Genomic DNA, 26,170 nt, shown 5'->3' with positions numbered 1-26,170 from the left:
TTTCACCAACAATGAAAAAGTGTTTTTAGATTGCAAAATACGTTTATTTCCATTCAACAGTGTAACAATTTGACAAAACAATTTCGCAAACTATTTACAAATGTGTGCAACTGTGGTACTATTTACAATTATGTGGATGTTTCAAATACAGTTTTTCTTTTCGAAACGCTCTCCTGCGTGCAAGGAGACGCCAGGACTTGCACAACAGTTTACTTTCACTTTCGCATTTGTCCGTTTCGCGTGCAAACGTTACACTTTCTTGACGGCCTTTTTTTCCGGGGAATAAATAGCAAGTAGCAGACTGTACACTTTCCTCCGATGAATATGCATTGGACTCGGTGCACTCTCCGTCGTCCGATTGAACGTCCGCCTGTGCGTGCTCGATTGTGCTCCGCGTTTATGACGCCGTCATAGCCGCCGCGTCAGCGGTTCCAATTTCTCCGTCAAGCTCGGATTCACCTTCATCATCATCGATGATGATCATCGTCGTCATCAATGTGCACTTTTAGCGTTGGTCGATGCCTTTAGTCTTGTAAGTGTAGAGCTGCTTGCAAACGGGGCGCCATTCTCCGTGTGCTCCTCCTCAGCTACCTAGCTCTCCCCCCCACGTCTCCTACTGCCGCGTCAATGCTTTCCAACCACGGAGTCATCATCATCATCGATGATGATCATCGTCGTCATCAATGTGCTCTTTATTGTTGGTCGATGCTTTTCGAATTTGAAAAAAACGGCTCGGGCGTGAGCTGCCACAGCCGGTCGCCATTTTTCCTTTGTCTAACGTTCTCGTCTCCTGCTCGATGCTCTAGCTCCGCCTCTACTGACGCCCACCCGATCTTGTCAAAAGAGAGTCATTGCTGCCTTTTAGGGGCCAAAAATAGTCATTAGGCCCACGAGACCTACTTGAAACTTTCAGGACAGCTCCGCAAGCCTTGCCAGCACCCGTTTCAAAAAAAAAAATTAAAAAATGGGAGGACGTCTTTGCCGCTCCTCCGTAGGTTTTTGCAGAACGTCATTTAACGTCTTTGGCAGTAAAAGAGTTAAGTGTAATCTTTCGCGTGTTCAAATAAATTGCAGAATTGAGATCGTATGAAAAAGTTCCTTGCAAGGAGTTTATTTAAGAGCTCTTAAGACACAGGAGAATAGCTTACATTCGAAAGGTGATGTTAAGCTTCCAGTGTGTCGAACATGAAAACACACAGTTGCTTTATACTTGTAAAAAGAATACTCCCGCCCTTAGACTTGACAAAGAATTAGTGTTCTTAATAAGCAGACATGATGATACTGATACGATTATCTCAGCTCCCCACCAGCCTCGGAGAAATGATGTAGACAGGCTTTGACCTTGGACCTTCAGTTTTTACGACCAAATGACTAATGACATGAGAACTTGACAACTTTTAAAACATACACATTCTTATCAAGAGCTGGAAGGGAGTGAGAGATTCCAATATATTTCACAAAAACATTATCACAGTGTTATTCATTTAACTACACATAGTTATTATGGCATCTATATACTTATAAGTAAATTTAAAAACAGTAAAAATATAAATTGAAAATGTTAAATGTCAACACAGTTCAGACAATGTAAGTGACAAAAAAAAACAAAAAACGCTACAGTTCTCAATGGCGGGAGTGTCCCAATTTATATCGAGGTTGTGCAGTTTGAGCCACAGTAGACCCAAAATGACAGGTGGAATAACTAAAAAAAATGTTGCTTTTAACTGTGGTTAACTGAGAGCATAACTTGAAGAGGTGCCGTAATCCAAGTCACTTCCCAAGTTCCCCTTGATATGGTTTTGAGGCGAGTGAGAGATGTTGACCCAAGAACTGCGAGGAGATTCAGTGACAGAGGTCATGAAAAACGTAGGGTGATTTATTGACAAGACAAGTGGGCAGGAAAACCAAGACTTTGACTTGACTGGACATGACGTGACTGGTCCAAGCGTGGTGTGAAAGGACCGGACTTGCCTTAACAGGGAATTACTTTGCTTGACTTGACTGGCTGTGGAGTGGTTGAGGCTTGGCCTGCTGTGGAGTGGCTATTACTTGGCGACCTGGGGCTGTGGCTATGACTTAGGTGGCAGTGTCTTGGTTGTAGCTTGGGTGTAGCTTGGCTTTGGCAGTGGCTTTGGCTTGAAGATGTGACTATGCTAAGAAGATGTGGCAAAACTTGCTAGATGAGGCAAAACTTAATAAACGTGGCAAAACTTAATAGACAAGACAGACAACATGACCCACGTAACACCAACAAAGCACCCACACTAACTGAACAAGCCCCACAAACTAAATACACCTCTGCTAATTGCTTGACAAGACACAGCTGGGGAAGACACATGTCAGGATCCGCGCTGCTGGAATGCAAACTGCAGCAGGCAACTGCGGCAGGGACCGCGCCACCCCGGCACGAAGAGCAGAAAGTGGCCACACCAGTGCTCATGCCGCTAGAGCAGGATACGAAGATGGCCGCAGGTCGTGCGTCACCGGAGGATAATGAGAAAGCGGCAGCAGGTCGTGCGCCGCCGGACCAGGATCAGGAGATGGCAGCAAGTTGTGCGCCGCCAGACCAGGAGCAAGAGACAGCAGCAAGTCATGCGCCGCCAGGACCAGGGGTAAAAGAGGTAATGAGTAAATGTAGGGTGATTTATTGACAAGACAAATGGGCAGGAAAACCAAGACTTTGACTAGACTGGACGTGACTGAACTTGACATGACTGGACGGGACTGCACTAAGCATGGCTTGACAGGACCGAACTTGCCTTAACGAGGAGCGACTTGGTTTGACTTGACTGGCTGAGGAGTGGCTGAGGTTTGTCTGGCTGTGGAGTGACTATGACTTGGCTGGCTTGGCTGTGGCTTAGCTGTATCTTGGCTGAAGCCTGGCTGTAGCTTGGCTGTAGCTTGGCTGTAGCTTGGCTGTAGCTTGACTTGAAGATGTGGCTACGCTAACAAGACTTGGCAAAACTTGACAAGACACAGCTGGGGAAGACACAAGTGGCTGAGGGCACTGATTGGTTGACCACACGGGGAGGGGAAAACACACACAGGTGATGTGGTTGGACATGACGAGACGAGGGGAGGGACTAAGAACACATAAAAACATTAACCACAGACAAAAGACAAAAATCACACCCAAAAACAAACAAAATCCCAACCCCACAGAACCAAAACATGACACCCACAGGAGGTCCACGATCCAGTACCCGATGAGGTTTACGAAGGGTGAAAGTAGGACATTTAAGAAACCCCACGAGTTCTGGATTGACAAAACAATCATCTGCCCCAGTGTCTATTAATGCCATTAATTTTGCCATGTGCCCGAAACCCGAAATTTCAGCGGGCAGTTCAGGTCTCTGGCATTTGAAATGGCAATCAGGTCGACCAGTTCGGAACTGTCTTCAGAGTACTCACACTATGGACTGCTGCTAGAACTGGCCGCTGAGCTCTCCACCTGACGTTGTCCCCTCAGAGCCGTAGATGGACCGGATCAATGCGATGGTCTGCTACTGCAAAACAAAACAATGCCTGAGAGCAAAGCCTGCCAACCCAGAACAATATTCTTTTTCTAGAGGATTGTGTTTAAAGTATAAACATTTGATTATGGAAATTGCTGACATTGCACTTTTGTGAAATAGTTATTTATTTTGATTGGTGTAAGCTAAAACAACATATTTTCTTCTCTTTACAAAATATTAACTTTATAGCTGTAAGTCTTTTTAGTGCTAATTCTGGCATTTCCTTTTGACAGTGCCGAAGCCTCCAGACTGGACTGTCCTGATAGCTGTGCTTTGCTCCTTTGGAGGTTTTGCTCTGCTATTTTTACTCATCTTTGGGATGTTCTTTTGCTACAAATGCAGGAAAGAAAAAGGTATTTAAAGCTTTTCAAAATGCTTATGGCCTCAGTGGATGTCTGAAAAACTGATTTGCTTAGTTGCAGATCATACTGTAACTGTATATTTTGAAACAAAATAGGCAATGGTAAAACATGCACTTTATCACAATGCAAAATTAACTGTTACAAATAAAATTGTCTATTTCTTATTTCAGAGCTCAACTTCCAAGATGAAATGACGTAAGGACCCTCTCTACTTACTGTACAGTAAATAAATTACATATACAGTGCTGCTCAAAAGTTTGTCAACTCTGCAGGCATGGTCAGACTTTATGTATAAAATATTAAAATAATAACCTTATTAAATGTTCAGTCATACCCAAATCTACAATGCTGACATTGAAAATAATGGACTTGAACAAAAAGAATGATAATATTGTAATTTATTCTTGAATAAAAGTTGTTGATTTAAGAAAAACTCAGATTTCATGGGTGCAAAAGTATGTGAACATCTTACTTAATCAGACGTTGCACCTCATTTTGCAATGAGAACTTCATCCAAACACTTTCTTTAGTGATTTATCAGTTTTTCACATCTAGTTTCGGGGAATTTTTGCCACTCTTTCTTGCAAAATGCAGCCAGTTGAGAGAGGTTAGATGGGCGTCTAGCATAAACAGTCCGCTTCAGGTCCCGCCACAGTTGTTTGAAAGAATCTAAATCAGGATTTTGACTGGGCACATCCAGAACATGAGTCTTGTTGTTCTTCAGGTGGTTGTATTGCTGGAATGCTTTGGATTGTTGTCATGTTGCATGATCCATCATCTACCAGGCTGTAACTTCACAAAGGACGGCTTCAGGTTATTTTCCAGGATTTCACAATATTCCTCTGAATTCATGATTCCCGGGATTATGTGGAGTTGTCCAGGTCCTGAAGATGAAAAGCCAGAACAGAATTTAACATTCTCACCCCATCTAGGGTGAAGGTTCTTTTGCTGGAATGCAGTGTTGTATTTTCACCAAACATGACTGTTTTAGTTGTGACCAAACATTTTGGACTAATCTGTCCACAGAAGGGACTTCCAAAATGCTACAGTGTTGTCCAGGTACACACTGGCAAAGTTGAGGGTACACACTGGCAAAGTTGAGATGGGCAGCTTTGATCTTTTTTTGCGAGCAGAGACTTCTACCTACCAAGCCTTCCATGTCCAAGCCTTGTCGGTTGACTTTTCTTCTGATTGTTTGGTTGTTGTTTTTTCCTGGAGAGCTCAGTATGGTTCATTCGGTAATTTTACCGATTTGACAAGTCATCATCATTGCTCTCTTTTTTAAAATTATTATTATTCTTTTTATTATTATTATTTTTTTTATTTTGCATGTGGGTGAGTATGTGAATGTACATGTGTGTGTGTGCGTGCGTGTGAGTGTGTATTCATTAGTTCACCTAAAAATGAAAATCTCCACCAAAGAGGGGAGCCGTCGACCCCTGCCAGGACAGAGCAAGCGCAACACCTCTGGGCCCCCCAGGCCACGGCAGCGCCAAGGGACAACCCCCGGACCCCGCAGGGGCCACCGGCCGGAGAGCAAACCCAGGAGCAGGAGCGCCCACCACCCCAACACGGCCCGCGCCCCCAACCCAATGCAGCAGGATGGGGCACTGCAGGCCGCCAGGCACCCCCACCGGTTCACAGCCCCCGCGACCCCCCTCACCCCCACCCCCACCCCAACCCAGCCCCAGCCGCCCCCAGGCCCCCAAACCCCCAGACATCCCCCACCTCCAGCGAGAGGAGAGGTGCACCCGCCACCTCCCGCCGCGTGGAGGGACGGAACAACGAGGGCAGAAGGGGAGATGGGGGAACCGGGGGACGGGCGGCACCCCCGAACCCCAGGCCCAGCGGGGAAAGGCCCCGGGCGTCACTCCAGCGTTCTTAGTGAAAGCTGACCCTGTTACTGAGTTCGCCAGCTCGCCAACTGGCGAACTCTACCCCTACACCTTGAATGTGACCCCACCCAGTGCATATACAAGTGTGTGTGTGTGGTGCATTAAAATTGGGAGCAGGTGAACCAGAGCAGAGGGAAATGATATCCCCCTGCTCTGATCCACCTGCCTCCCAGGCATGTCAGTGGTGCATTAAAAAAAAAAAAATAGGGGGAGAGGGGGGCATCCAGGACACGGACCGGGGATCGCAGCACTGCTCTATACTGCGGTCTGCCCCAACCGGCACTACACCAAACAACCAACCCGCCCAGCCCCCGGAGCCCCGAGACCCGGGCCACAGATGGAGCCCCTGGCCCAGGGGAGAGGGAGGAAGGCGGACAGGGGAGGGGGAAGGGACGGGGGAGGGAGACTACTAGAAGGGCAAGGGGCAGCTGCAGGGCCGCAGAGAGAGGCAGAGAGGAGGAGGAAGGGTGACGAGGTAGAAGGGACAGGGAGGCGGAGGACGGGCGGGGAGAGGCGAGGAGGGAGAGGCAGCAAGGGGGAGGAAGGGGGAGGGGAGAGGGAACCACAGGCCCCAAACCGCGTCGCCGGGCCCGGAGCGACGGACCGCGCCAGGGCGGCGCTGACCCGGACACCAGGGAGAGCCCCGCAACGCAGCAACCCCCAAGAGACCCAAGGAACGGCCAAGACGCAGCCGCCACCCAGCAGCCATCAGAGGGGCAGAGCCGCCCACTCCCAGCCAGGGGGGGACAGCACCTATAGAATTAACCCACTGGCATGCAGTGAATCCGAATATTAACCCTTAGTGCCCATTGGTGGTGAATCTTGAGGTGTTGGTGATTAAGGTGTTGTTTGATGTAGTTTGCTCGATCCTGTTGGCAGCAACTGGGTTCTTGACTGTAAAAAACACAACCATTAGTTACAAATTGCCAAATACAGAAACATCAATGTAAATTATCGCAATGTGGTGGCTCTTGCTAACAGGCAGAATTAAGTAACCAGATTTAGGTTAAAATATTCTATATACGTAGACCATGTTTCAATCAATTTTGATATTTGGTTTTTATTTGAGGCAGATATTTTTTCCAATAAAATGTGATTAATGAGGAGGTTAGACCATTGGTCGATATTCAGAGTTTGTTTATTTTTCCAGTTAACAAGAATTGTTTTTTTTGCGATAGTAAGGGCTACAAGTGTAGATTGAAATTGTTTATGTGGTAAGTCAGTTGTTGTTAGGTCACCTAGCAAACACAAGTTTGGAGATAAAGGTATCCTACAGTCCAAGATAGCGGAAAGTTTTTCTAAGACTTTAGTCCAGAAATACATGACATGAGTGCATAACCATAAAGCATGAAAATAAGTGTCTGTAGTGTTTTGTAAACACTGAAGACAAATGTCGGAGTCTGAGAGTCCCATTTTCTTCATCATATGTTGAGTAATGTATGTTCTATAAATAATTTTATATTGGATAAGTTGTAAATTTGTGTTTTGTCATTTCAAATACGTTTTCACAAACTTGAATCCAAAAGTCAGATTCTGGAGCTATAGACAAGTCTGTCTCCCATTTCGAGATGGGTAAAGACATTTTATCAGTATATGAAAGTAACTTAAATATTTTTGAGAGGTTTTTTGTTGTTGTCAGAGAAAGCTTGGTAATATCTTTACCTAAAACAGGCGGCTGGAGCGTACCCCAAAGTGTTTGAATGTGTTTCTTTATCATACTTTTACCTTGCAGATAATGTAAAAAAATTTAAGTTTTTTATTTTGTATTTTTATATTTTTGTTCATGATATAAACATATTATCTGAGAAGAGATGGTGGAGATGTGTAATTCCTTTTTGCTCCCACACACCTAAATAAAACGATTGGTTGTTAAGTTGAAAGTCGGGGTTATGCCATAGGGGAGAAAGCCCACAGGGCTCCACTTGGGCTTTTGTAATTTGTAGTGCCTTCCACCAGGCAGTCAGGGTGGCGGAAATCATTGGGTTTTTAAAACAATTATGTCGCTTAATCGATGTTGTAATAAAGAGTAAATCTAGAAGTCTGAGGTTATTACAATCCTTCTGTTCTAGTTCCAGCCAACAGTTAGTATCTCTGTTGGGTTGTGCCCATATAATTATATATTGTAGCTGGTTAGCTACCATTTTATGCACTACTATATAGTAGTGCATAAAATTTGGTGCCTCTAGACCACCTTTGGATTTACTTTTCTGAAGAGTAGATAGACTAATCTTTGCATTTTTTTTTTATTCCAGTAAAATTTGTAACGGACGAGTCCGACAACTGGAACCAATTAGCCGTAGGTTTAAATGGAATCATTGAGAAAAATTTGTTTATTTTGGGTAAAACTTTCATTTTAATGGTGGCTATTCGTTCTATTAGAGAAATAGGAAGATTATTCCAGCGCTCCAAGTCACTATAAATGCTATCCGGAAGTGGAGTAAAGTTTAAATGAATTAAATCAGTTAATTTAGGTGCGATTTTTATGCCTAAGTATTTTAAATTACCTATAGGAAATGAGTAGTGTGGGTCCTGGCTTGCAGGGTTCCATGAATATTCTGTAATAAGTAGTAGTGTTGATTTTGTCCAGTTAATAGAATAATCTGATAACTGTGAGAATTTAGTTATTAAGACTGAGTGAGTGAGTGGGTCGGTGAACAAGGAAGTCTCACCGCCGTCGCCGACTTGCATGGAGAGCTCCAGCAAAGAACGACTATCTTGTCCACTGTCACCACAACTTGCGACTTGAGTTGCTCGACAACAAGTCGTGGTGGCAGTGGACAAGATAGTCATCGATTGCTGGAGCTCTCCATGCAAGCCGGCGAGACTTCCCGTTCACTCGACCATTGAAAAGTAGTTTGCAATGGCACAGCCCAACCCAAGACACGCTTAGGACCGCTCCCTCATTTGAATAACATTTCAACCTGACAGAGTGTCTGCAGCATAAAATAAATAAATGTGAGAGCAGACCGTTTTTATTTATTGATTGATATTTAATTCTACCAGCGGGTTCGAGGATTGCCGCCACGACAGGCACCAACCACCTTACGGCCACAGCTCCGATCGGCCGCCTCAACAATGGAAGCGCGGAAACATGGTCCACTCGGACTCAATTTCCCCGCCTCCCCTGGGCCAATGGAGAAGCTCTGCCGGAGATGGGCGTTGAAACTCTTTCTGACAGGGGATTCTGCCAGACGTTTCCAGCAGACCCTCACAATACGTTTGGGCCTGACTGGTCGGACCGGCATCTTACCCCGCCATCGGAGCCAACACACCACCAGGTGGTGATCAGTTGACAGCTCCGCCCCTCTCTTAACCCGAGTGTCAAACACATACGGCCGCAAATCCGATGACACGACTACAAAGTCAATCATTGAGGGGGGTCCGGTTTGGTAGCCTCAACATTGCATCTCTGCTTTTTGCAGATTATGTGGTGCTGTTGGCTTCTTCAAGCCGTGATCTCCAACTCTCGCTGGAGCGGTTCGAGTGTGAAGCGGTTGGGATGAGGATCAGCACCTCCAAATCCGAGACCATGGTCCTCAGTCGGAAAAGGGTGGAGTGCCCTCTCCGGGTCAGGGATGAGATCCTGCCCTAAGTGGAGGAGTTCAAGTATCTTAGGGTCTCGTTCACGAGTGAGGGTAGGTTAGAGCGGGAGATCGACAGGCCGATCGGTGCAGCGTCTGCAGTGATGCGGACGCTGTATCGGTCCGTTGTGGTGAAGAAGGAGCTGAGCCGAAAGGCAAAGCTCTCAATTTACCGGTCGATCTACGTTCCTGCCCTCACCTATGGTCACGAGCTGTGGGTCGTGACAGAAAGAACAAGCGGCCGAAATGAGTTTCCTCCGCAGGGTAGCCGGGCTCTCCCTTAGAGATAGGGTGAGAATACATCCTATTATTATTAGCGACCATGTACCAGTCTCCCTTTCCCTACAAGTTGATTATACCTTTAAACCACCACCGACATGGCGTTTTAACATCTCACTGCTAAACGACGCAGAGTTTGACAAAATTATAAGAAAAGAATGGGCAGACTTTTTGGAAATAAATGACTCTGCAGACCTATCGCCATCTCTTCTCTGGGAAAGCAGTAATTAGAGGTAAAATTATATCATATTCATCTTATAAAAAGAAACAGGATCAAAAATCAGAAAAAGACTTGGAAGATAAAATTAAACAACTGACGGATGAGTACGCAATAAACCCAAATAACCAAATATGGACTGACTTACAAAATACAAAAATACAGTTAGACGATATGCTAATTAAAAAGACAGAATTTATAATACAACAATTGAGATAACAACTTTAATTATAATAACAAATCAGGTAAATTTCTTGCAAACCAACTTCAACGCAATCGGGAAAAGTCTATAACGGCTATTAGAGGGACAACTGGTGAATGCACACAATCACCAGAAGAAATAAATCACATTTTTTATAACTATTATCGTAACCCATACTTAGAAACTAACAAGCCTAACCCTGAGCATATTGAGGCATTCCTCAGTAGCTTAAATATACCTCAGTTAACTACTGAATATAAAGACATGTTAGATGCGCCACTTACTATAAACGAGTTGTACAGTGCTCTAGATAGTATGCCTAATGGCAAAGCACCTGGCCCGGATGGTTATCCGGCTATATTTTCTAAGCACTTCTGGTTAATGCTTGCTCCACTATTCTTAAGAGTAATAACAGAAATTAAAACTAAGGGTTACATACGCCCACACATGAATACAGCAGCAATTAAACTTTTATTAAAGCCAGAAAAAGACCCCACCCTTCCATCAAGTTACCGTCCGATTTCACTAATTAACACTGATATTAAAATTATCACTAAGGCTTTCACATCTAGACTAGAAACAGTAATCTCGACAATTATTCATAGCGACCAAACAGGCTTTATTAAAGATCGGCACTCTACTAATAATATTAGGAGACTCTTTAACCTTATTAGCATGTCACAGCGGCATGATAAAAAGGCAGTTATTATATCATTGGATGCAGAAAAAGCTTTCGACAAAGTTAACTGGTCCTTCCTCTTTGCTGTTTTAAATAAATTTGGCTTTGGGAAATCATTTATCCACTGGGTATCAGTATTATATGATTCTCCAAAAGCTACAGTTACTACTAATGGGATTATATATCAGAGCTTTACTTTACAGAGAGGCACAAGACAGGGATGCCCACTATCCCCTTTATTATTTGCAATATTTATTGAGCCACTTGCATTAGCCATACGCCAGGAAAGAAGGATTCAAGGAATTCACTCTGGGGTAACAGAACATAAAATTAATCTATATGCCGATGACATCTTACTTTATTTAGAAAAGCCGGCTACTTCGCTAGGGGAAGTATTTAACTTAATAACTAAATTCTCACAGTTATCAGATTATTCTATTAACTGGACAAAATCAACACTTCTACCTATTACAGAAAATTCATGGAACCCTGCAAGCCAGGACCCACACTACTCATTTCCTATAGGTAATTTAAAATACTTAGGCATAAAAATCTCACCTAAATTAACTGATTTAATTCATTTAAACTTTTCTCCACTTCTGGATAACATTTATAGTGACTTGGAGCGCTGGAATAATCTTCCTATTTCTCTAATAGGATGAATAGCCACCATTAAAATGAAAGTTTTACCCAAAATAAACTATTTTTTCTCAATGATTCCATTCAAACCTACGGCTAAATGGTTCCAGTTGTTGGACTCAGCCGTTACAAAATTTTACTGGAATAAAAAAAAAAGCAAAGATTAGTCTATCTACTCTTCAGAAAAGTAAATCCAAAGGTGGTCTAGAGGCACCAAATTTTATGTACTACTATATAGCTAACCAGCTACAATATATCGTTCTATGGGCACAACCCAACAGAGACACTAACTGTTGGTTGGAACTAGAACAGAAGGATTGTAATAACCTCAGACTTCGAGATTTACTCTTTATTACAGCATCGATTAAGCGTCATAATTGTTTTAAAAACCCAATGATTTCCGCCACCGTGACTGCCTGGTGGAAGGCACTAGAATTGACAAAAGCCCAAGTGGAGCCCTGTGGACTTTCTCCCCTATGGCATAACCCCGACTTTCAACTTAACAACCAACCGTTTCATTTAGCTGTGTGGGAGCAGAAAGGAATTACACATCTCCACCATCTCTTCTCAGATCATATGTTTATATCATATACATCCTTGCTCCAAAAATACAATATAAAAAACGTAAATTTTTTACATTATCTACAAGTTAAAATATGATAAAGAAAAAAATTCCAACACTTCGGGGTACGCTCCAACCGCCTGTTTTAGCTAAAGATATTAACAAGCTTTCTCCGACAACAACAAAAAAACTTTCAAAAATATATTAGTTACTTTCATATACTGATAAAATGTCTTTACCCATCTCGAAATGGGAGACAGACTTGTCTATAGCACCAGAATCTGACTTTTGGATTCAAGTTTGTGAAAATGCATTTAAAATGACTAAACACACAAATTTACAACTTATCCAATATAAAATTATTCACAGAACATACATTACTCAATATATGATGAAGAAAATGGGACTCTCAGACTCCGACATTTGTCTCCAATGCTTACAAAACACTACAGACACTTATGTTCATGCTTTATGGTTATGTACTCCGGTTATGTATTTCTGGACTAATGTCTTAGAAAAACTTTCCGCTATTTTGGACTGTAGGATACCTTTATCTCCAAACTTGTGTTTGCTAGGTGACCTAACAACAACTGACTTACCACATAAACAATTTCAATCTACACTTGTAGCCCTTACTATCGCTAAAAAAACAATTCTTGTTAACTGGAAAAATAAACAAACTCTGAATATCGACCAATGGTCTAACCTCCTCATAAATCACATTTTAATGGAAAAAATATCTGCCCCAAATAAAAAACAAATATCAAAATTTATAGAAACATGGTCTACGTATATATAGAATTTTTTAACCTAATTCTGGTTACTTAATTCTGTCTGTTAGCGAGAGCCACTACATCGTGATAACTTACATTGATGTTTCTGCATTTGGCAATTTATTATTATATTATATTATTAGTATGGGATTTTTTTTAATGGGCTTTAGGTGAACTGATGAATACACACCCGCTCGCACGCACGCACACACACACGCACATACACATACTCACCCACATACAAAAAAAAAAAAATATATATATATATATATATATATATATATGTGTGTGTGTGTATGTATATATATGTATATATATTTAAAAAAAAACAACCAAAAAAAAACCATTTATTCAATTTTTTTAATTTATTTGTTTTTTAATAAAAAAAATAAAATAAAATAAAAAGGAGAGCAATGATGATGTCAAATCAAATGAACAATACTGAGCTCTCCTGGGGAAAAAAAAAAAAAAAAGAGATAGGATGAGAAGCTCGGTTATCCGGGAGGGACTCAGCGTCGAGCCGCTACTCCTCCACGTTGAGAGGAACCATTTGAGGTGGCTCGGGCATCTGGTTCCGATGCCTCCTGGACACCTCCCTGGGGATGTCCTACCGGCGGGAGGCCCCCGGGGACGACCCAGGACACGCTGGAGAGACTATGTCTCTCGGCTGGCCTGGGAACGCCTTGGGATCCCGTCGGAGGAGCTGGGTGAAGTGGCTGGGGAGAGGGAAGTCTGGGCTTCCCTGTTAAAGCTGCTGCCCCCGTGACCCGACCCCGGATAAGAGGAATTGAAGACGGACGGACGGACGGATATTTAATTCTATTTATATATTTGCGTATTTATTTATTTTATTTTTATTTTTTTGAATCTGTTTTTGTATTTCTGTATTTATTTTTTACTTTATTTATTTAGGGATATGTATATATTTTTGTCGTTTTTATTTCCATTTATATAAGTTTTTTTGTACTTAATTTTTTTGAATTCTATTATTTACATCCGTTTTTATTTTTACTTCTAATCATTTATTTATATAGTCATTCATTTATTTATTATTATTTATTTTTAATTTTAGCAGTTTTGGTCCTCCATTCGTGACAATGATATTGTGGCAGTTCACGATATTGCCATTATTTATTAGTTACTGTACATCCCTAAAGACCACTGTTCTATACCGTCCTATAACAGCACACCTGTAGTTGCACAACTAACATATAGTGACATATCTTCTCCCATTTCTGTACCTAGTAAAAGAGTGAGGACACAGAGCCAGTTGAGCGGTCTGAGACCACCTGGAAGGAAACAAGGTCGAGTGACAGTCAATGCGGGTTACGTGACAGATGGTCAAACAATTAAGCCTGGTGATTACAAAACACAAACAAACTTTCCACAAACATGACTTTTATTTGTATTATTATCAACAAGAGTTTCTTAAAATGTAGTACTTGCCATTGTGTGACAGTTCAATCACATCTACAACCCCCTTCCCTCTCTTTCCACACCTCCACTGGTTCGCAGGTGTCACTCCAAGTGACCTGACAAACAGTGAATATTGCCAGACAACTCGCTCCAATTTTTCTGAGGTAGGTACCAATACTAGTCAGGGGAGAAAGTGGGTCGGAATGGTCCGGTACTATTGTACCGGTATATGATTTGGGGCCGGAAGGATCCGGTATGGTGCTTTGCTCCCCAAAATATGGTGCGGCGCAGCGAAATCACGTATATCTTTAGAAGCTAAAAAAGCATGAAGCACCTCTTACTGTTCAACATTCAAAAAGGAAACGGTGAGTAATTCTGCAAGAACAAAATTAATTGCAGCGTCCATGTTAGGTTTGATTGTTTTCCCCGGCGTCTGCGCTTCCTGGTTTCGTCACAGCTGCATATCACACCCCAAACACAATGTTGCTTTGTTATCTACGGGCTTGGTACAAGATGTATTCTCGGGAGTTTGTGAACTCACACATACTGTGAGAGTTCATCTTCCAGAGCAAGTTTAGGCTACTTTAGCACAACAGCGGAACGGTTCCCCCTATTTTGGTGTGAATGTAGTATAAACTGCTTCTTTAATTGTTCCAGTGAGCTTGTATAGTGTTGGTGTAATTCGTTTCCACTGATATTTATTAATTATTTATTCCACAGAGTTCTGTCCATATAGAGGGAAGAGTGGGGTAATTTGTCCCAAGGGGCAAGTAGTTCCACCCCCTGTTATTAAGAAAACCATAGAAGTTGATGACCACATATTTTTGAAGAGAGATCCATTTTGCTCATCAGGTGAAAAAGGGAGACACATGGCTGAGAGTTAAGCCCATATAAATTAAAAAAAATAATAATAATTTGCCCTCCAAAGTTACATTTCTATAATTAAGGTTTTTTTTATGGCTGTGTTTGAACAATAATAAACAACTTTGAAAACCGTTTTTAAAATGTTTTAGTGCTTTAGTAAGCTACATCATGAGTCTATATGGTTAGCATGATGTTGGCTCAAAACAGCTGGGGGATAATTTTTTTTCTTTCTCAAAATCGTGGGTTTGGGATAATTTGTGCAAAAGGTAACACAACTTAACCCTAATTTATTATTATTTACTCTATATTACTTTATTGTATTTTATTGTTGTTGTAAACTGTATTCTTACATTTCATTCGTACATTTTATCACATGAAGTATGTGCCATTCTTCATTTTTAACCAAAATTCATCATGTCACCAGATACAAAAAGAAGACAGACAGGGTTTCAATTCCTTTTGAGGAGTTGGAAAGAGCAGTGACAGAGGGGAAGACCACACGTCTGATTGGAAAGGAGATAATAATTTGAAGGATGGCCATAAAAATAATATAAATATATAAAAAATAGGCTCAGGCTTACCCTCCCGAGCACTCACCAAGTGACAAATCTGGTTGTTATGCTCACTTGGGTTAAGTGTCTTCAGAGGTAATTTTTGCCTTGCCAAAATCCACAAAAAGAAATAACAGAATTGTAAAAAAAGAAAAGAAGAAAACACGATTTGTGACTGACACACCTGAGAAGGTGGAGTTGGAGAAGGCTCACAAAGAAAGAGAAGGTTATAAAGGCTCAACAGGAAAATAAAAAGAATGAAGGAAGAAAAAGGCCTCTGAAAGCTGTAAATCAAAATTTTGTATTGAATTTGTCTTCCATTTATATAGCATTATTGTTTTTGAAGATTAAAATGATCTTTTTTTACTTCAATTATCAATGACACAATTTACCCCACTGGATTCTGACTGATGGCACAACTTACCCCTAAACTGGGGACAAGTTGTGCCACAAAACCACTTTTTTTTTTTTAAAGCTATATTTCTCAAACAGTTGTATTGTAGATCCAACGTGATCTCTTTTTCTCTCTGTCTCTCTCTCTCTGTATATAGCTATCTCTCTCTCTCTGTATATAGCTATCTCTCTCTGTGTATCGCTCCCTGTATATAACTATCTCTCTCTCTCTGTTTATAGCTGTCTTTCTCTATGTATATAGCTATCTCTCTCGCTCTCTGTAAATAGCTATCTCTCTCTATTTATAGCTCTCTCCCTCTCTTAAAGCTCTCTCTATTTCTCTCTCTCTGTATATAGCTATCTATCGCTCTGTCTGTCTGTCTCTTTATATAGCTCACTCTCTATCTCTTTGTCTGTCTGTCTCTCTCTCCCCCCTCTGTAAATAGATCTCTCTCTGTCTCTGTATATAGCACTCTCTCTTTGGATATAGCTCTCTTGCTCTCTCTCTCTCTTTGTATATAGCTATCTCTCTCTTTTTTTGCCTCTCTCTATATTTAGGTATCTATCTCTCTCTGTCTGTCTCTGTATATAGTTCTCTCTTTCTCTCTCTCTCTCTGTCTGTCTCTGTAGATAGCTCACTCTCTCTGTATATAGCTCTGTCTCTCTCTCTCTGTATATATCTATCTCCCTCTCTCTATAGAGCTATCTCTCTCTCTGTATATAGCAATCTCTCTCTATCTCCCTCTCTGTCTCTTTATATAGCTATCTCTTTCTGTCTCACTCTGTATATAGCTCTCTCTCTCTCTCTGATTGTCTGTTTCTTGTCTCTGTATATAGCTATTTCTCTCCCTTTCTGTATAGCTATCGCTCTCTCTCTCTCACTGTCTCTGTATATAGCTCTCTCTCTCTCTGTATATAGCTATCCCTCTTTCTGTTTCTTGTCTCTGTATATAGCTATCTATCTCTCCCTCTCTGTATAGTGTTAAATGCTGATATAATTTGTCATCTTTTGCGTGTTCCAAAAATTGGAGATAAACTTCTTTGTGAGAAAGACTCCTTGCAAGGATGATTTATTACAGAGAATCTCCGGTCACACACACTGAACATCACGTAAAGAGTGGAATTCCAGAGTGCGCGTGTCCCCTCCCTTGCAGAAGACAGCTCTTTATAGAATCGTGTTTGAAAGTAAAACGCCTTTTCTCCTCCCATCATGAATAAGTAAAACAGATTGGTTCTCACACAATATGTTACATAACAGAATTTTAGTACACAGTTCGCACCTGTGTTCCCTTTGTAGACAAAATATACTCTCAGGGTACTTTTCGTACTTTTTCCCAAAACAGAATCTCACAAACAGATTGAACTCGACAGCTCCTAATGAAGTATAGTTGTGGGAACTGTGTGTGTGCTTTCTCTCTCACGAACAGAATATGTTTTCGCGCAGGACTGGGAAGGAATCTTAGACAAAACAAGGTACCAGCTAGGTTAAGGTCAAATTATACTGAGTTCAACATTATTTCACCTGCTCTACACATCTATAAAACATTTCAACATGGTTAAAATATGAAATAAAGAATTAAAAATGTTAATAATGTATAACAATAGTTATCTCTCTCTCTCTCTCTGTATATAGTTATCTCTCTCTCTATCTCTCTGTATAGAGCTATCTCTCTCTCTCTGTCTCTATTTATAGGTATCCGTCTCTCTGTCTCTCTCTCTCAATCTGTCTCTCTATATAGTTATTTCTCTCTCTGTCTCTGTATATAGCTATCTCTCTCTCTATCTCACTCTCTGTATAGAGCTATCTCTCTCTCTGTATATATCTATCTCCCTCTCTCTCCCTCTCTATATAGCAATCTCTCTCTCCCTCTCTCTTTATATAGCTATCGCTTTCTGTCTCACTCTGTGTATAGCTCTCTCTCTCTCTTGTCTCTGTATATAGGTATCTCTCTCTGTGTCTGTCTCTCTATATAGCTATTTATCTATCTATCTATCTATCTATCTATCTATCTATCTATCTATCTATCTATCTATCTATCTATCTATCTATCTATCTATCTATCTCTATCTGTCTCTGTATATAGCTCACTCTCTCTATCTGTCTGTGTCTGTATATACTGTAGCTCTCTCTCTGTCTCAATAAATAGCTATCTCTCTCTCTCTGTCTGTCTCTGTATATAGCTCTCTCTTTCTCTCTCTGTCTGTCTCTGTATAGCTATATCTCTCTGTCTCTCTCTCTTTGTATATAGCTACCTCTCTCACTCTCTCTCTTTGTAAATAGCTATCTCTCTATCCATCTCTGTATATAGTAATCTCTCTCTCTATATATATGTATATATAGCTATCTCTCTCTCCCTCTCTCTGTATATAACTATCTCTCTTTTTGTATATAGCTCTCTCTCTCTCTGTATATAACTATTTTACTCTCTCTTTGTATTTACCTATCTCTCTTTTTCTCTCTGTCTGTCTCTGTATATAGCTATCTTTCTCTCTCTCTCTCTCTCTCTCTGTATATAATTATCTCTCTCACTCTTTCTCTTTGTAAATAGCTATCTCTCTCTCCATCTCTTCGTATATAGTAATCTTTATTTTTCTGTATATAGCTTTCTCTCTCTCTCTCTCTCTCTCTCTCAATCTGTCTCTATATATAGCTATTTCTCTCTCTCTCTCTCTGTATATAGCTATCTCTCTGTCTGTCTCTGTATATAGGTATCTCTCTCTCTGTCTGTCTCTGTATATAGCTCTCTCTTTCTCTCTCTCTGTCTGTCTCTGTATATAGCTATCTCTCTCTCTCTCTTTGTCTGTCTGTCTCTCTCTCCCCCCTCTGTAAATAGAGCACTCTCTCTTTGGATATAGCTCTCTTGCTCTCTCTCTCTCTTTGTATATAGCTATCTCTCTCTCTTTTTTTGCTTCTCTCTCTGTATTTAGGTATCTATCTCTCTCTGTCTGTCTCTGTATATAGCTCTCTCTCTCTCTCTGTATATATCTATCTCCCTCTCTCTATAGATCTATCTCTCTCTCTGTATATAGCAATTTCTCACTGTCTCCCTCTCTGTCTCTTTATATAGCTATCTCTTTCTGTCTCACTCTCTGTATATAGCTCTCTCTCTCTCTCTCTGATTGTCTGTCTCTTGTCTCTGTATATAGCTATCTCTCTCCCTTTCTGTATAGCTATCGCTCTCTCTCTCTCACTGTCTCTGTATATAGCTCTCTCTCTCTCTGTATATAGCTATCCCTCTTTCTGTCTCTTGTCTCTGTATATAGCTATCTAACGCTCCCTCTCTGTATAGCTATCTCTCTCTCTCTCTCTCTGTATATAGTTATCTCTCTCTATCTTTCTCTCTGTATAGAGCTATTTCTCTCTCTCGGCCTCTGTCTCTGTATATAGGTATCCGTCTCTCTGTCTCTCTCTCAATCTGTCTCTATATAGTTATTTCTCTCTCTGTCTCTGTATATATCTATCTATCTCTCTCTCCCTCTCTATATAGCAATCTCTCTCTCCCTCTCTCTTTATATAGCTATCGCTTACTGTCTCACTCTCTGTGTATCTCTCTCTCTCTGTCTGTCTGTCTCTTGTCTCTGTATATAGGTATCTCTCTCTGTGTCTGTCTCTCTATATAGCTATTTCTCTATCTATCTATCTATCTCTATATGTCTCTGTATATAGTGAAGGCATTATTTGATTACTTTATTAAGTGTAATCTTTTGCGTGTTCAAATAAATTGCAGAATTGAGATCGTATGAAAAAGTTCCTTTAAGGAGTTTATTTAAGAGCTCTTAAAGACACAGGAGAATAGCTTACATTCGAAGGTGATGTTAAGCTTCCAGTGTGACGAATATGAAAACATACAGTTGCTTTATACTTGTAAAAAGAATACTTCCGCCCTTAGACTTGACAAAGAATTAGTGTTCTTAATAAGCAGACATGATGATACTGATACGATTATCTCAGCTCCCCACCAGCCTCGGAGAAATTATGTAGACAGGCTTTGACCTTGGACCTTCAGTTTTTACGACCAAATGACTAATGACATGAGAACTTGACCACTTTTAACTCTTTCACTGCCACTGACGTTAAAAGACGTCAAGTAAAAACCTACGGAGGGCCGCCAATGACGTTAAAAGACGTCATCCAATTTTTTTGTTTGTTTTGTTTTTGAAACGGGTAGAGGGAACCCTTCCGCATCTGTGGTGAAAGTTTCCAGCAAGTCTGTTGTGCCTAATGACTATTTTTGGCCCCTAGAGGGCAGCGATGACTCTCTTTTGACAAGATTGGGTGGGCGTCAGTAGAAGACGTGAGGCGGGGCTAGAGTGTTGAGGGGACATTGGCTGAAGAAGCCATAATGGCGGCCGCTTGCAAGCAGCTCACGGTCGAGCCGTTTTTTTCAAAGACATCGACCAACGATAAAGAGCACATTGATGACGACGATGATCATCATCGATGATGATGATGGTGACTCCGAGGTTGACGCCGAAGTTGGAAGCGCTGACGCGGCAGCTATGGCGACGTTATAAAGGTTCACGGGCGAGCGATGCTGACACCGGAAAACACGGAGCATAACGCATGACGAAGAGTGCCCCGAGTCCAATGTATATTCATCAGAGGAGTGTGCACAGTCTGCTACTTGCTATTTATTCCCCGGAAAAAAAGGCCGTCAAGAAAGTGTAATGTCTGCACGCGAAACGGACAAAGCGAAAGTGAAACTGATCTGTTGTGCGAATCGTGGTCCCTCTCCTTGCACGCAGGAGAGCGTTATAAAAAGAAAAACTGTATTTGAAACATCCACATAACTGTAAGTAGTGCCACAGTTGCACACATTTGTAAATAGTTTGCGAAATTGTTTTGTCAAATTGTTACACCGTTGAATGAAAATAAACGTATTTTGCAAACTAAAAACACTTTTTCAATGTTGGTGAAAGCGTTTTACAGAAGTAAAGCTATATTTAGGTGTTTGTGGCATCATTCATGGACAAAAAGAAGTGTACAATTCACTAGAGTATATGAAATAACATCGTTTCACAAAAAGCTCTTTTTCTCCGCTTTTTGTTTCAAAACAGAGAATTTCGGTGAAAGTAACCATTTTCTATTGTTGATTACTGAAGAACGGAATAAGGTAGAAACAAACTTTTTTTTCTGATGAAAGATGAGAGTCCAATCTTTCATTTGGTAGTATGTGTGTTTTCATAGTCCAAACACAACATTTTCTGTGGACCTTGAAAGATCAGGCTGGCAATGGCGACAACCCGTTTCTGAAAACGTCTGGCAGTGAAAGAGTTAAAACATACACATTCTTATCTCAAGAGCTGGAAGGGAGTGAGAGATTCCAATATATTTCACAAAAACATTACCACAGTGTTATTCATTTAACTACACATAGTTATATGGCATCTATATACTTATAAGTAAATTCAAAAACAGTAAAAATACAAATTGAAAATGTTAAATGTCAACAGGCCCTCAATTGAACTAGTAAAGACATTTAACCCTTAAAAACAGTCTAGAGAAAAATTCCAGCGGGATCTACATCGGGTGTCGCAACAGCGGTCATAGCTTTAGAAGTTACTGATTCTACCATCATATAAGACGACTTGTTTTGAACATCTTGTTTTTCAATGGCTGTGGTAATAAGTCTTTGGCACAAAGATCTGATACACGGTACACAGCAGCACCCACAAGTAGTTAAAAAAAAAAAAAAGACACAGAAATTAGAATTGATGAAACTAAGGTTTTATATCTACCAAAAGCATCCATCCAGGTCCCAAATTGACGTATCGATACCGGAATGCTCTTTCATTTTTTTATTACGTGTTCGGAGTCCCTCAATTGCAATGGTTAAACTTCCATGCAGTATTATTAGGAATAAAAATACAACATTGTTCTCCGAACATTGAACAAACACCACCCCTTTCTGCAAGCAACATATCAAGTGCGATACGATTCTGAAATGCCATTAAAGATGTGGCAGACAACTGGCCGTGTACAGCCTCAAAACCAGATTGAGTCCATTTTCCTAGCGTTTGAACATTGTAATGTACATAATTAATTCTATCTACATTTTTGTTAATTGTGCACCACCAGCAAATTAGCGATTCAAAACCTGAGGCTACCTGATCAGCTATTTTATACTCATCAGGGACCCCACGTGGTACTCCAATCGCATCTATGTATGTGGGAACATTTTGATCCTGCCAAGTGGATCTTTTGACCCTCTGAAAAGAATGAGAAAATTCTGGTTGACAAGTATTAACAATTTGCAGAAGGTTATCAACCGATGTAGGGAAAATAGCTACTGGCAGAAGGAGGGTGATGGGAGCACAATATCCCTTCATATTCAGAGGTAACTTATCAAATATCTGGCTGTCTCCGGACCACCACCATATGTCTGCCCTGGATTGAGGCTGGAATTTACGACCCACATCTGTTGCTGAAATGCAGTGAGTGGTGTGATTTAGTTTTCCTAATTTTTCCCCAGTAACTGACATTTTAATACATGAAAAATCACCATCCACAACTTTATTTGAAAATATTGGTTTAGTTGTTTGCCAATCAACAAGTGGATATACTTTATCCCATTGAGAGCATTTAACATTGGGGACAGTTTTATTCATAAGTTCCATTACACATTTATCCTCTATTTTAGCAGGAATTACCCTCAATAAAGGTCTTGGGCCCACACATACGACGCAATCTTCCCCCGAAGCACGTGCTGCCTCATTTGCTAACAGTAGCCTATTATTACTGCCACCAGACAGACCTGTTGTAGCCCGAAACCATTCAACTACACCATCAATTTGGAAACTAAAAGCTTCCGCCCCAGGCTCCATTGTGTATTTAGTCATTTTTGGTTGTTCTGATTTACTCATAGTTTTATCAATGCAAATAAAAATTGGAAAATAGGGATCAGTTCCGGAGAACCATGCCCATAACATTAGCCCAAAACAAGAGGTATTATTTATGGTTACATTAAGTGGCCGCATATTACCTTCAGGAAGAACAAAAATTGACCTCCCATTCTACGCAATGTTACTCTTTTGCTAAAGAAAACTGCCTCCACGCTTGAACCTGACGGCCAGTATCGTCCACTTTGGGTGGTAATCAGGGAACTCCAGTCTAGTCGTAAAACACTTCCTGTCAAATACCACCAGTACTTGAGCCAAAGGCCCCCCTTCGTCGGCCCTCCACCACTAAATCCCCTCAAAGATTTAATGGGAAGTTTAACAGACGTGTTTGTGTTAGGAGCAACTGTCAGAACAATTGAGTTATTATAAGCCCAGGACATTATACATGGAATTCGAGGAGAAACAACATTTCTTTTATCACGGTGTGTTGTATTCAAACTCGTGTCAAGGGGCTTCATGAAAAATCAGATTGGCACAACAATTAATATGAGTAAAATCGTCGCAATGTAGAAATTAGTAGCAGATTGCCTCTTCGAAGCCATCTTGAGAAGAAGTTTGTTTGTCGAAGGAGAAGGACGTTTGTCAGTCGTTGGTTGATTTTTTTTTTTTAGAAGAAGAAGAGGCGTTGTCAGCCTCTTTCCGAACCCTGGCTCACTGCCAGAGATCCAAGGATTGGTCACCGGGATTATCTTCCCAGAGTGTGACTCAATCGTTGTGAATTGATGAAAAGGGCACGTGACTCAATCTCCATTGAGTGATTTCCTCCTCGGGCAGCAGATTGACACTGGATCAGCTTTTCCAGGCGAATCAATTGTGAAATGATGCCCAGGGAAAAGGCACTTGAATGAATCTCCTTTGAGCGACCTCCTCCGCGGGCAGCTCGTCAGGTAGACGCTTTCACCTTGAACGGTCCCAACCACATAGGAGCACACCATTTTCGTTTAGTAACACATATTCACAATCATTTATTTTTGAAGGAACATCTGTTTGGTTAGTTCTTAGCTTGGAGAATGTAGATACTATCTCCTTAATTACTGGAGGCCTCGCAACGTGTGACTCTCCCAGCGGAGCATTAGGAGCTGGAAAAGGCCTGTTTTTATGACCCTCAAAAGGTGTCCAGCCTTTAGCCGAATTTAATGACATGCGCACATTCATCAAACCGACAGGAAGAGCTTGCAGCCAGTTCAATTTTGATGAGGCCAGTGCTTTAGCCAACTTTTCTTTAATATTTCTATTCATTCGTTCAACTTGTCCCTGTGATTGAGGATGATAAACAGAGCCAAATGTATGTTTTAGCCCCAATGCTTTTTCTACTTCCTGGAGATGTTTATTTTTAAAGTGACATCCATTGTCCGATTGAATTTTCTTGGGGAACCCATGTGACGGTATGTAATGATTAATTAAATGTTTTACCACAACCTCTGCTGTTTCAGACTTACAGTGATATGCTTCCGGCCACCCGGAAAAGGAATCCACAATTACCAGTAAATACCGGTAACCTTCTATTGGCTTTAACATATCAGTAAAATCCATTGAGATTACTTGTCCCGGAGCTGTCACTTCTGGATCGTGAGTGCCAGGAGGAGGTTTAGTTGTAAACATACAGTTGGATTTATTACAAACACTGCAGTCCTGCAGTTCACTTTTCACGATCTGTTTCATGTAGGGATGTGACCAATTTTGTAGTCTCCTCAAAGTTTCATCTATACCAACATGGCATATTCCGTGGGCTTCAGAAATTAGGATTTTTAATTGTGTCTGTGGTGGGATATATTTACCTTCTCTCAGCCAGATACCTGCATCATCTTGTTTCGCTCCTTTTGCAAGCCAAACACTCTTCTCTTCTGGGCTTGCTTTCAGCTGCCACTGCTTAATTGTTTCCGGAGTTATTTCTTGTCTGTCTCCTAATTCACCTTCACTCACCATAAGTTGAAGTTCTGGGCTGTATCCGGACACGTATTTTGCAGCCCTGTCTGCGGAATCATTCCCTACTGAGACAAAATCAGCATTTTTTGAATGCCTTTTGCATTTGATCACAGCTAGGGCTTTTGGCAGCAATAATGCATCCATCAAATTAAAAATGTCTTGTTGGTGTTTAATAGGGGACCCGGACGCAGTCATAAAGTCATTTCTTAGCCATTCTTTGATGGCAGTATGCAAAACAACATGTGCATAAGCTGAGTCAGTATAAATGTTCACAGTCTTATCTTTTGCTAGTTTTTTTTTTTTTTTCTTTTTTTGGGGGGATCTCAGTATTGATCATTTGAAATGTCATCATCATTGTTCTCCCTTTTTTTTTTTTTTTTTTTTTTGTATGTGTGTTTGTGCGTGTGTGCGTGTGTGCGTGCGTGTGTGTGTGCGTGCGTGCGAAAAAAAAAAAAAATAAATAAGAATTCCCATACCGTTCACCTAAACCGAACACTTCAAAATCCAGCCAGAGTCGTGGGGCCGCCAGGAGACCCAAAGGGGGACCAAAGAAAAGAAAGAAAAGCGAAGCCCAGCACCGACCAGACACCACCCACCGGGCCACTAACCTTCACCAACCCCAAAGACATCCAAACTCCAACAAATCAGGGAAACCTCAAGGGCCCAAAGGAGAAACTGAGGAAAGGTAGAAAGGACAGACGAAGCAGAGTGAGATCCACAGACACCAGCCTCCACCGAATCAATGACCTGAGGGAGAAACAAGTTGTGTCTGAGTCTCGATAGATGCTGGTGTGGTGGATCTAGCATGCATGAAAATCTCCACCAAAGAGGGGAGCCGTCGACCCCCGCCAGGACAGAGCAAGCGCAACACCTCAGGGCCCCCCAGGCCGCGGCCGCGCCAAAGGACGACCCCCGGGCCCCGCAGGGGCCACCGGCCGGAGAGCAAACCCCGGAGCAGGAGCGCCCCCCACCCCAACGCGGCCCGCGCCCCCAACCCAACGCAGCAGGACGGGGCACTGCAGGCCCACCAGGCACCCCACCGGCCCACAACCCCCGCTCCCCCCGCGACGGTGTCTCCACCCCACCCCACTCCCCCCCAAAGTGTGTTATGTGCCCTAAAATGTATTGTGCAAAACTAGTGCAGTGAGTTAAGAGGAGCGACCAGCTGGGCCCCCCCCAACCGGGCGGGGGGGGGGGGAGGCGCACCCGCCCACCAAAACCCCCACCCACCCCACCGGGACCCCGGCGGGGCTTGCCCCCCGGATACCGGGGCCCGCCCGAAGTGCCCGGAGGCCCACCGGAGTGGGGCGGGCACAACACCAATCCCGCCCACTCCCCCGGCCCCCGGAGCGCCGAGACCCGGGCCACGGACGGAACCCCCGGCCTAGGGGAGGGGGAGGAGGGCGGACAGGGGAG

The 26,170-nt window shown here is 41.9% G+C and overlaps 1 protein-coding gene across 1 annotated transcript in view; it reads left to right on the top strand.

Moving 5' to 3' along the window:
- Positions 1-17,099, top strand: part of igsf5a (immunoglobulin superfamily, member 5a) — a 39,437-nt gene extending 22,338 nt beyond the window's left edge. The window contains exons 4-7 of the mRNA XM_077547256.1: positions 3,749-3,868; positions 4,048-4,072; positions 13,950-14,044; positions 17,083-17,099. Of these exons, the coding sequence (XP_077403382.1) occupies positions 3,749-3,868; positions 4,048-4,072; positions 13,950-14,044; positions 17,083-17,099 (257 nt within the window). The remainder of the gene's footprint in view (positions 1-3,748; positions 3,869-4,047; positions 4,073-13,949; positions 14,045-17,082) is intronic.
- The last annotated feature ends 9,071 nt before the right edge of the window (positions 17,100-26,170 follow it).

This window comes from Vanacampus margaritifer, chromosome 16 (genome assembly GCF_051991255.1).
Source record: "Vanacampus margaritifer isolate UIUO_Vmar chromosome 16, RoL_Vmar_1.0, whole genome shotgun sequence".
Lineage (NCBI taxonomy): Eukaryota > Metazoa > Chordata > Actinopteri > Syngnathiformes > Syngnathidae > Vanacampus > Vanacampus margaritifer.
This window is presented reverse-complemented; position numbering and strand designations above follow the sequence as displayed.